Source organism: Seriola dumerili, unplaced genomic scaffold (assembly GCF_002260705.1).
Source record: "Seriola dumerili isolate Sdu_G_001 unplaced genomic scaffold, Sdu_1.0 BDQW01000216.1, whole genome shotgun sequence".
Lineage (NCBI taxonomy): Eukaryota > Metazoa > Chordata > Actinopteri > Carangiformes > Carangidae > Seriola > Seriola dumerili.
The window spans coordinates 140,341-153,130 of NW_019174471.1; the positions used below are offsets into that span (position 1 = coordinate 140,341).

The window sequence follows — 12,790 nt, forward strand, 5'->3', positions numbered from 1 at the left end:
TATATATATATATATATATAGATGTGCTGTTGATATATAACAGAGGCAGATCTGCTCTTTTCTAATGCGTCGGCCTAAAGGAAGAGAAGCGGCTTCAAGTTGCTGGTTTGATTCTTGGACTGAGGCGTTAAATCTAAGAGGGGAAAATCAAAGAGCGGAACTTGCCCCTCCTTCATTAGCAGCCCTGAGCGAGAAGCTTAACCCCCTAAGGGCCAGTTTATGGTCTGTAAGAACTAGTTCAGAAGACACGTTGTTGAAATCAGAAGTGGTTATACGTGATCAGAGCAGCCACTATCAAGGCAGAGTGAAGAGCTGCTTGTCACAGAGAGAGAGGGGGACGTGATACTGTTTAAGAAACAGGGGGACAGTCTCTCCTAGAAGACATGCGTAACAGTTGTGCAACAAATGAAAAAGGAGAAGTTCGACTCGTGGTCCCTTTCTCACCAGACACAGACCGTCCTAATCCAGTGTATACGAAGTCATCCGACCACCTGACAAGCATGAAGCTCGGGAATGTCTGTGACTGAGTGACTGAGTGATGAAGTTACACTATTGGTCGGCTGAGTGTTGAACTTTTCCCATCGGGCCATTGCTCTTTTCAAAATGATTTGGCACAAACAGTTTACAACAACTCCATTTCCTCAGATAGTCACAGCAGTCTTTGTTTACCTCAAGTGTAGAAGGTGACAGGTCTTTATTTCTAATTCTGCTGTTTGATATGTGGAATTGGTCATACTGGTATTTTTGTAAGATGATTCGTTTGCCCTGTTAAAGTCACTGCATCACACATAATAAGAAATGTAACACTTCCTGTAACTGTTTCAAATTAAAAGTCCTTAACTCTGCCATTGCCCACCAGAGTTTCTGCTGATGCTCCTGATGGACAGTCCAACTATTAAACAGTGCAAACAACAATAAAATCAGGAATGGACTTTCACTGTCAGCACTCACACTCCTGTGACAATAGTTTGTATCTTTATGTTGACAGCAGGATGTGCTGCTGCATTTTGACGCTATTTTCAATTAAATATTGACGTTTATACGAGTTTTGGCAGCCTGGCCTGTTAGAATCAGTTCAATACTAAATCAATATATTCATTTAAAGTTATGATTAAGCATTTGGGAAATACACTTGGCTTTCTCTCCTGGAGTGAGGATGTGCTTAACCTAGCTTAGCATGAAGACTGGAAGCAGCGGGAAACAGCTAAAAACAGCAAAGAAAACCTAGTTGTAAAATCCTGAACTATTCCTATGTTTCATCTGATTAATTTAATTAATTTGATATATTAGCATTGATTAAGTTAGCTACAGAATAAACTGTGCAGACACCACCAGTGTCATAAGCTAACATCACATTTTACAAGCAAATATTAACCCACTGTATTTCATCATGTGTTATGCTTCAGAGGTTCAGATAGACAATTATCTTAGATTATCTGAGTGTGAGACTGATTAATTGACTATGTTTTTGAGTTGTGTCTCATTAAAAATCTGGTGTGTGTGTTTTTCAAGCTGCTGCGAGAAAACAAGCAAAAGGCAGATTGACTGAATGAAGCTGTCACAAGTGTATGTGTACGAAAAGAGAAAAACACAGACGGAGAAAATATTCATTGTTACCCAGGCTATCCAGCTGAGCCTCGTCCTCCTCCCACTCCTCCTCTCAGGATGACTGGGAGACAGCAGTCCCAGCTGGAGACACATGCCGTCCATCACACACATACATAAACAAGTGCAGAGCCTCCTCCGTCTGCGGCGTCTGACTGTTTCTGACTGGCTACAGTAAACAAAAGTCAAAGCAGACAAATCCTCCACCGCTTCCCAGTCTGTCCATCTCCTCACTTCTTTTCTTCTCCTCCTCCTTCTGTCTCTTCGAGCAGTCTGACCTGATGCTTTCCACCTCTCGCCTCCAAAAACCTGAATGACTTACCTGAGCTGGACTACCCTCTGCTATCTCTGCTCTTCCCTGTCTCTCTTCCTATGCTGGTTATTTTTATTCCTTTGTCCTCAGGAAGCGAGAACAGATCAAGTTCTGGGCTCATCAGCGTTTCCAGAGGCCCACAGCAGCAGAATGGGAAGGCAAACATGGAAATCCAATCGCCCAGCTGGACACCCTCCTGATAACAGTGTCTGACTGGCAGAAGCTTTGGAAGGGCAATGACAATGTTGATATAGTGACAGTAATATGTGGTGCTGCTTATCCAATGGCCAGACAGAACTGTATCTGGAGTTACTCCTTCCAAGTTACAGATATAAAAAGCACAGGTTTGCACATGAGAGGTGGTGAAAGAGTCAGAAAATCATTTGTGGATCCACCACCACAAAGCCACGACTCCCACTATTATCCCATAATTTCTGGCTATATGAGATGTAAAGGGGTGAGATGCATTTTTCCCCATCATGCAGTGGGGTGGTATGACCCAGCTGCATCAGCTGCCTCTTAGCTTTTCCTCAAATTAAATAGGTTAATTTTACTTGAAACAATAAAGGTTATGATCATGATGGAGAGAAGTACGAATTAGAGCCAAAACCAAAATATCAAGTACAGGGACAGGAAGAAAACACGAAGAAAAAAAAAAACTTGGTTCTGCTTATCGGTTCCTAAACATTTATTGTTGAAAACAACAGCTACATATCTGCAAGGTCATATGTAACTATCTGCCAGGACCTGCATCAACACAGCAGCATGTTCATTTGTTTAGATATGAGCTAGCATGCATGGCTAACGTCATGACAGTGTGAATGACTGACCGTGAGAGGAGAGGAGAGGAGGACTGAACACAGAGTTGTATTTTGGCTCCAATCTGGACTGAAGTTTCTCTTTTATAAACATCTATCTTTGTTAACTTTATCATTCCTCCTAAAATAAATCCTTCTCTGCCTCCTTCCATCTCTCTATCTTTGTCCCAGTGCTTTATTTTAATACATATATCACTACAAATGTCTGCAGCCTGTGTTTAATATTCTCTCACTCTAAAGAGAGTTAATTGTATTTTTCATGCACTCCGTCTCTCCAGCTCCCTGCCCTTCTCCTTTAGTCACACACACAAACATGTAGATGCCCGTCTCTGGCCGTGTGCAGACCCGGCAATAACACGCACCTCGGGTTGACGCATTTAGGACGCATTTGAGATGCGATCACTCAGACCACATTCGGAGGTGGTCTGGGCCACATTGTTTTAGCAGTGTGAACGCAAATATGTCCTGAAAATATTTTATTATTTCAAATGGATAAAAGCTAATTTCACTGTAGCACAATGATTCATCATGATTCATCTAACCCCCCCCCACACACACACACACACACACAACAACCCATCTGTCATAGTCTGACCTCTGTAGCCAACCTGCTCCTCATCTCTACTTCAGGCCAGAGGCTCCAGGCTACATTAGCCACTACTAGCATAACACAACTGAATCTCCAACATAAATGTTGGCAGTCGCGTTGCATTGTGGGTAATGTAGGCACCAGGAGGAGGAAGGACGTGTTGAATAAAAAAGACGATATCTCTGGCTCTGGTTCTCTTGTATGTTACAGGAGTGGACTGATAAATGTTTGAAGTGTGTTGTATTGACGGGTTATTGCTGCATGTGTACACATCGCTGTACATACTCTTCTTCTACAGTCATCTGTACTTTCAGTAGAGTTGTAGGTGCAGCTTAACTTCAGGAGTAGCTTCCTCGCCACTAAGCCTGACTGACATGACTGACATAAGAAGCTAGACCTCCTCTTCCACGAGACACAAGATACTGAGTGACCCACAAATCTGAGACAGCTGCATTTGTCAAAATAAAGTCAGGAGGTGTGGAGAGACTCACGGGTGCAGGGCCCTTCTTGATGGTTACGGTGGGCGTCGTGGCCCTCAGTGCTCCGGTAACACCGTGGTAGTATCTGAAGCACACCTGGGTCTCAGCTGAGGAGGACACACAAACACACACACACACACAAATGTGTTGGAAAAGGGAGGCGGCCATGATGAAGAGAAAATGAAACAAGCATTAGTTTCAAATCTTTGTTTTTTTCATCACTTCCTGTTTGATGTACCCATGTGACTGAGTGATGTAATCTGACATGTCCTTCGTAGCTTTTAAATGTTTTACACAGCTAAATTAAATTTTCAATTTGTATATCATCATCTATTAATGGTGACTATGTCGTATTACATAAAACATTTTTCATACTTAATTAAAGTTAACATTTTAATCAAGAAATTAAAGTTAAGAAAAAATACAATTATACAATAATAATATAATAATTTTTTTTAAGGTATCTCTTTTCTGGGGGGACATTTTTTTATGCCTCTATTTGACAGGGAAATTGGAGAGAGGCAGGAAGTACAGGAGAGAGCGTGGGGGGAGAGACAAGTAGTAAAGGGCTGGGAGTCGAACCAGGAACCTGCTGCTCAGGGCTCATTTTGCCCATATGGCACGTGCTCGCCCCATTATACAATCATTTTCAATATTCTACATCGGTGATAGTCGATCAGTGACATCTATCATTTCTGGGGCTCCACAGTCTGTTGGAAAATAGGTGAAGTAGAGCAAAAAAAAAAAAGCAAAATGCTTGGGGGACACCAGCAGATTAAGGTCATAGTAAAGCTCCATGTTTTTCTGCTTGTTTGGCCAGACTCACTCAGATGGTTTGACAAGAAGAAGCATGGGAGGTGACTGGATATGCTGCACAGAGCTGGGCCTGCTGTCTGGTGTGTGTGTAAAAAAATATAGCTACTCACTTGTATTTGCTCAGCCTTGAATAATCTGATAACACTCACATTTATCTAAAGTCCTCAGTTTAATCCTTTAACAAAGGACAAGCTCAGAGAGAACCTCATTACTCATTCGCTCATGCTGGTGACAACATGAAGTGAAGTCATAATATGTAGATTCACAGTCTACTTTGATTGGGTGGGTGTAATTATCTCTGCTGTCTACTCTTTTTATTTAGAAATGGTAAATACAACACCAAAAATCTCACATCACCGAGACTTCAACTTGGTTTTAAGTGGATGACGAAGCATTTTTTTTATTTTTTACATTTGTAGTAGAAAAGGTTTTTATAAACCAAATGTTTTCATCTCAACCTCAGAGAGGAGAGTGTAAATAAAAATAGAATAAAGAATAAAGAATAAAGAATTGGTCATATATCGGAGTTAATTGGATAGACATAAAAGATAAAGTTATTCTCACAATGTAACCCCAGTGAGCGATCATCTCACGGCAAATCCCATTCTTATTCATTCTGAGGAAATAGGAACCAAAATTATTTGTAAGCAGTCACAACTATGTACAGAGATATTCTTCCCTGTGGCACAATCCTGATGTTTATATCGGCAAACAACTATATACAGGAAGCGGTGGAACTCTAATGACATACACTACTGGTGACAGACATTTATGACCTATGAATATTTAATTTAGCCAGTCAGTCTCCAGAGTAAAGAACTGTTTTACAGATAACAAACTGTATAAGATCTGGGTTCAACAGTGTCACAGACAGTCAAACTATCTTTTATAATAATAATAATTAGACAATTTTATAATTAATGACGCATCCGATGTGAAGTGTGTATCTGACAGAAAGAATTTCTAGCTTTGGTTCAGGAAATCCCACTGACGCCTGCTTTATGTTTATTATGACACGAAATGAGAAAAAAGGTTTTTCTTGCAACACTTTTCTTATATAACAATAAAAACGTAGATTTTAGAAGAACAACATCAACAACTAAAACTTTTCAACAAATGGGGGCAAAAAAAACCCACCACAAACCACAGTTGGAAATGCACATTTTTCATCTGGCAGTGATACCTGAAGTTCTCTTAATCTGAACAGTTTAACATAACAGCTTCATAACAGCTGTAAAAGCCTCCTCCACCTGCGATAGAAAGGTCTGTGTTACTAAAATGGAAACACCTGGGCGGCTTTACACTGATAAATTTATTCTGTTTCACGTGCATCCATTTAGTCTCTCTCTCTCTCTTCGTGCCCCTAAACGCAGCAATTGTGCACCATTCGTGACTGTCAGCCTGCGCCCACTTTCTCTGCGTTTCCCTCTAATGATCTGCTTCTGCAAGCAACCCTTTTCCAGAGACTGGTTCTTCACATGCTGCAGCAGCAATATCCCACTTTGTTGTTAAAGACAGAATCTACTGTAAACACACCACAGGGAAGAACACTTGGCACAAAGACTGGAGGAAACATTTTAAGAAAACAACATCTTGATGTTTGATGATTTTCTGGTATAATTTAGTGAATGAACTTACGTTTGACCATACACCGTCTACAGTTGAAGGTGCTTCACATCCGACCTCTTCGGTGCAGTTCAAACAAACTCTGGTGTCTTTGTATATTATCACCCTATAAAATTCTTCTGGCTAACATGTTAGCAAACAGTTGCCTCGTTCAGCAGCAACATTAGCATTCATTTAGCATCATGTTTCTGGCCGTCTGGTGAATCTAACTCCAACATTTATTCTCTTTAAGATGTTTCAGTCTCCACCAGCTTCTGGGGAAAATACCTGGCTCTTTAGCTGCTAAATACACCACTACGTTCACCAGCTGGTTGCCAACATTGTCTGCTGCTTGGTGCTGAGCAGGTGATGGACACTGTGAGGAGACTGAGTTAAAACACTGAGCCAGACACCAGTGAAGATATACTGTATAAACACATCAGATACAGTAAATTGACCTGCTGTCTGTCTCCAGAATATGATTTCCCTGTGTGGATCCATGTAGTGCTGATGACTCAGAATGACATCACCAGAACTGTCCAATAAATGAGTGGCCCTGAAAAACCCTCAGTGTATTTTAGGTCTGGTTTCTCAGATGTTTTGTTTCATCATTACAGCATGTACAACACCTTTAAGCAGAGCCACTGACTGTGTTCATATTTCAGAAGACAATGTGACTTTGATTTATAGAAATAATGCACTTTAATGTCTTTTGACTGAGCCTACACTGATGTGACAGACTGCAAGTGAAGGGGGGAGCCGTGATTCTAAACAGAAATGGGCAAAATGTCATTATAAAACAGCGAACAAGACTTGGATTAAATAGTAAAAATGATTTAACTCTACAGTGTAGGCTGTTAGTGGAAGCTTAACTAGAGCAGAATTTAATGAGAAACTCATTGCCTTGAGGGAAAACTGTTTTCTGCTCAAACACAAAAAGCAGAGGATGGTTTTTATATTACTTACAGTCACTGAAGTGAGAGCTGCAGTCAATTTTCCAAACGATCTGTCCCTTGTGAGAACCGTTGATTCCTCGGTTCTTGTAGTCCAGAAAGTTCTCAGACAAAGCCTCATCTGGAGAGAGAGATGAACCTGATGAAACCGCACTTCTACTTCAAACCCCAAGAATCCTTTGAAGAAGTATGTTTTATATGTTACACTCACAATATGATAAACTGCATTTAATGCTAACATTTGCTAATTAGCACGAAAGTACAGCTGAGGATGATGGAAATGTCATGAGCTTTGAACGGTCAGGAGAGCAAAGTTATTAAAGTTCATTCACTGGTTGACAATTATTGTTTGTACCAAAATATTGAGATTTTTTAATAGAATCCAACAATGTCAACCTCAGCTGATGTTAGAGCAAAAGTCAGAGGCATCTATCCAATAGCTGTCAAGTTTATTCACTCAGAACCCCAAATGTCAATTTCATGAAAAGCAGATGAAAAGTCAGGAGATCAAAGTCATTAGAGCTCATCCTCTGAGGACCAGTCGTTTGTAGTAGACATTTCAGTCTGGACCAAAGTGGTGGACCGACCAACGGACTGACATTACCATAGAGCCGTGCTGCTAGCATGGCTAAAACCACACGTTCTATTACTTGCCAGTGTTAATGTAAAATATCTGCATATAATGTGACACATTTTTTACATTTTTTGGTGGTTATTACATTATGATTTATGTATCAATAAAAAATAGCCTGCATATATCAATGGAAACAAACAGGATTACAAACAAAAGGTTGATGGCAAACCACAAACATGGGATTTAAACACCATGTTAGAGTCCATGAGACCCCCAGCTTAGGTAGACACTGTAACCAACACAACTGCTGCTGCTGGCGGGTGGAAAACCAGTGAGGAACATCTTTGGTTTCACACTGGAACACCAGCAAACTGGGTGAACTGGTTCAGGTGAATTGGCGAAAAGGGGTTCCCAACATGAACAGGGCTTTAGTGAGGATACTAAAGTCTGCTGTATGGAAGTTACAGGATGAAGACCGTACTTCTAAACTCGTATCAATCAAACTCTAATATTCAACGTCATCGTGTGATATCTCACTCACCAACATGATACATTCCGATCCAGTCTCCGGCATCCACTTCCTCCTTGATGTCCCATGTGATCACCAGGTCTTCAGACTGGCCGATGGTGTAATGGGAGGAGCTGATGGTGAGGGTGGAGCGGGCGTCTGGGGAGACCAGATCAGTGTCACTGGTGGACCGCGACAGCCCCAGCATGAAGGCCTCCTGGTTCAGACCGTTGACAGCGTAGGAGTCTGGGCCGTAGCTGTGACGAGCCGCATCCTTACAGCGCTGGCGGGTCTGGCTGCTGCGGGTTGGGGAGGCCATGGCTGCCAGGCCCAGGAACCGATTCTGGTACAAGTTCTGCAACAAAACACACCGAGAAGCTTTTAGCTAAATGAAAAGTAAAAAGGTTTTGGTCGGAAGTCAAATGAGAGAACAGCTAATATTTCTTCTGTAATCTGTGATGTTTCCATTTAAAAGCTGCTTGACAATGTTGTATTTCACTCCACTCACTTGGCGTCTAAAAAGCACAGAACTAGTGTGTTCATCTAATTGATTTAGCAGCTTGCTTTTTTAACAGTGACTTCCCCCAGATCCCCCAATCCCCCTTTGTGCCAGTACAGACAAAACCGTGTTATCACAACTTGTAACTACAGTGAATCGGTCAGACCTCACCTGGTTATCAAGGTCAGTTTAAAGGTGGTAATAGCCAATGAGGAAAACTGGAAACACAGACGCACAGATCCCATAATATTAAACTGATTCTGTGGCTAGAATAAACCCAGTGTTGAGTAGCCACAACAGAACATCCTATCTTATCATAGGATACATTAAAATCAATATAAATGTGTATAAAGTGATGAGGTATTAATATAATACTGATGAGAGGGCAATATCAAAGCTGTGATGTTTCTAAGTCACTATAAAGATATTAGATAAATATTATCAGTAAGTACATTCACTCAAGTTCTGTACTTAACTTTAACTATGAGGTAAACATTGTACTTTCTACTCCACTACAAATATTTGGTAACTATGGTTACCAAATATACAGAACAGTACAGATTATGAATTTATATACAAAACATATAATCAGTTTATTAAATATGATATATTTTTATAGATCAAATTATAGAATAATATAGAATATCATGATATTTGGGCTGGACTGTATCGAGATATTAGTAAGTGAGTAATTTTATATTATAGTTTCGCTACTTAAGTAATAGATCTCTGAATAATATAATTCATCTCCTGCTGCCCTCATGAGATACATTAGGCACTGGCAATAAAATATGTCATGATTACAACTGTTATTTTATAGACATAAACTTTGATGGATCTCAGTGCTGAAGCTGCAGAACTTACAGTTACAGATTAAGTTCTGTGCAACTGGGATGAGGTTCACGTTATCAGTTCGCTGACATGCTGGTAACAGGGACAACCCATGTATATTATTTTTAATTTTCCCCATTTTTTAAAAATCTGTTACTGTCTGTTTTTCACACACCATATTCAATCTAGCCACCAGGGACGACAGGTTAAATTAGAAAAAAGAGAACTGGATCTGCTGCTGTGAGAGCCAAGATACAACTACATCAGAATTTTAGAGTAGAGTTGGTGACTCTGTCCTGCTTTTTATTGGATTTGGGGATGTTAGCACGTTAAAGCCATCATACTATGGAGTGATCCTTAGCATATTCTACAGTCTTTTGTGGGGTTCCTGTTTTAAAAGGTCAGCTGCAGACAGTTTTCTTTGCCAACTCATTGATCTAGCCTTAATTAGCTTGTTAGCTAAAGCTAATAAGATCTGCCACCAACAGCTGTCAGTTCAGTTGACATAATCAATGGCCATCAGCCACAAATGAGAAGCCTCGAATTGTTTACTTCTATGTGAAATCAAACACCCATTGTTAAGAAAAAAGAATTGTGAGTGGTAAATCTGCCACCATTGTTATTGTAAACTGTGAATGTGCTGTTAGAGCGGAGAGCTCGGCAGGCGTTGCAGCAATGAGTAAGTGGAACAGAGCTTAGTGAAGGATCAATTGTGTAGCCACACACAAAAGACTCACAGGAAACAATGCATACCTGCACTGGACATGATGTTGAAGACAGAAGCCAGAGCATTCACCTATTTGACATAATTCAGACAACAGCACAAAAACAACTGTTTATGACACTGTCTTCTTTACTTTGCTTCATTAAAACGCTATTAATAATGTCAGGCTACAGCTTGTTTGGCTGCGCTGTAAACACATAGAAGCTGCTCTTCTATTGTTGCATTTCTGACAGATTAACCTCCCCACGCAGGTCAATATGTGTCAAGCTGAAATGTCAATTGAATTCATCCTGCCAAATCAACCAAGAGTGAAATTTTAGGGATTGTAATTTTCAGGGACAAAGATTATTCAACATCTGTGGGTGTGGTTTATTACACAAGGACATATGCATTCTCCTTTGTTGGCATAAAAACATTGGATGAAACACAAAAAGTAAAAAGTCTCCTGAAATATAAATCCTGAAATAAAGTGCAGTACTATGGGTGGACAGAATAACACAAGCACTTTAACAGTAATACAAAAAATGCAACTAGCAGCCATGCAACAAACACTGCATTTTTGAAACTTTCTTAAATGTAGAGCTTTTTCTTTTCTTTATATCTGACACTTTTTCTGTGTTTTATTTGACGTGTTGATCAATAAGAAGATATATTTGTGGCTTTCTTCTGACTGTTTTCTGAGTAAAACAATAAAAAATAAAGCAGATTTTAGGTAAAACACTCAGAGAAACCAAATCCTGCAAGGTTTGGATGGTGGGTCCAGGTGGGCGGGGCTTGGTGACTGCTTTGTTGTGACATCACAAAGTTCCAGAAGTCCTGACGGCTGGTTTTAAGGCTCAGTTTCTGAATACAGGCTGTGTGCATTTCTCTGTGGAGGACTGGAGGAGCTTTAATATATAAATGGGCCCCAGCTTTTGGGGACCTTTAAATTTTGTTCTATTATCATTTTTGAGCCCATATGTCCATGGTGGACAAAATAACAGAAACACCCTTAAAGTAATATAAGCCACCAAAAATTATAGCCTTAGAAACCACCACCACCAAGTTGACTCAACACGTGGCTATTTCACTAGTTTTCAATAGATGTTACAGATGTTTATGTTATTGTGTCCACCCCTGTATTTGCTGGCAATAAAGAGAAGTTCAGGTTTTACTGTATAATGTAACTGAAAAAACAGTAAATATATAAATACATTAATAAATACATTTTCCTGTGGTTGTTCTGTTCCTACAAAATCCACTGACTTGATTGGTAATCCTGTTCATTATAAACTGGCTTCTGTTGATGAAGGTAGAAACCTATCAACATTGAACCTTCCCAAACGTGGTTTAAAAGGTGTTGCATGATCCATGAGGAGTTCGGTGTCTGTTCAGCGTGGATGCTGTGATCACTGCAAGATGCGGCATCATTATCAGTGAGTCCCAGTGCAAAGGGAGAGAGTTTTCCGTCCTGGCATCTCAGATCAGATCAGAGAGTGTTCCAGTTAGAAAGGAGCTTCAGGGCACGACTCAGCCAGCCTTGATGGATCGGTCTAAATGCTGAAGTACTGTGTGCGTGCAGTTGGTGATGGAGAAAGGTTATCTGCACGCACAATGTTTTAATGTATAGGCTTGTGTCACACTTGTGATATGAATATTAGTGAAAAGTATATTGTTTTTTAAAAGAATTTGGCAAATTTTATCCTGAATTTGATCACGTTTAAAGATGTTTAACATCAGAGCAAAATGTATGAAAAGATACGTCAGTGATGGAGCTAGATATCAAAATCCCGTAATGGTTGAATCTGGCAGACAAACTGGGCGTTTGATGGTGGTAAGCACGAAATGAGAAGGTGGTGGGTGATTGCGGTGGCGGGTGGGAGGGGGGGCACTGACCTTGAAACTACAGAGCTGCATCAGCATAATGACCAGTCAACCCAAAGCAGACCAAAACCTAAGGGAAGTGGGAGGAGAAGGGTGGTGTGTTACAAAACCACAGAACAAAAAGCAGAGGCAGTGAATGTAGCAGGTGAAAGTCAAGTATGGCATCTGTGTGCACTCATGTTAGAAAAGGAACAAAAACATCATCATCGTACTTTCATACTTCATCTTTGTTAGATAAAAATATGAATAATTGAAGAAGGAGCAGACGCACAGACGAACAAACAACAGGAAACACAGAGACAAATACACTGGGACCTCTGCACAGACACATGGAGATACACTCAGCAATGAACAGACAACATCAGCGTCGAATGATGCTCAACTGAAAACATATTCAACACAGCAACAGAAACATCTCATCAGTTTTCATGTGCATCGGTGGATGGTCACATGGTTTGCATTGCTGCAGCTGAGAGGAGGCAAGCCTGCAAAGGAAGAAGGGATTAGCAGGAAGATGGTGAAGTATCCTTTTCTTTGAAATGTGACTTGTCCATTAATGTGGTTCACCTCTGTGATGAAGGATATGATACAATATGCATTCACTGTATTCAAC

At 40.4% G+C, this 12,790-nt stretch overlaps 1 protein-coding gene across 1 annotated transcript in view; it reads right to left on the reverse strand.

Moving 5' to 3' along the window:
* hecw1 (HECT, C2 and WW domain containing E3 ubiquitin protein ligase 1) overlaps window positions 1-12,216 on the reverse strand; it is a 52,719-nt gene extending 40,503 nt beyond the window's left edge. The window contains exons 1-4 of the mRNA XM_022754153.1: window positions 12,190-12,216; window positions 8,294-8,615; window positions 7,192-7,299; window positions 3,817-3,911 (exon numbers count right to left, since the gene is read on the reverse strand). Coding sequence (XP_022609874.1) covers window positions 3,817-3,911; window positions 7,192-7,299; window positions 8,294-8,615; window positions 12,190-12,216 — 552 coding nt within the window. The remainder of the gene's footprint in view (window positions 1-3,816; window positions 3,912-7,191; window positions 7,300-8,293; window positions 8,616-12,189) is intronic.
* Window positions 12,217-12,790: the final 574 nt, after the last annotated feature.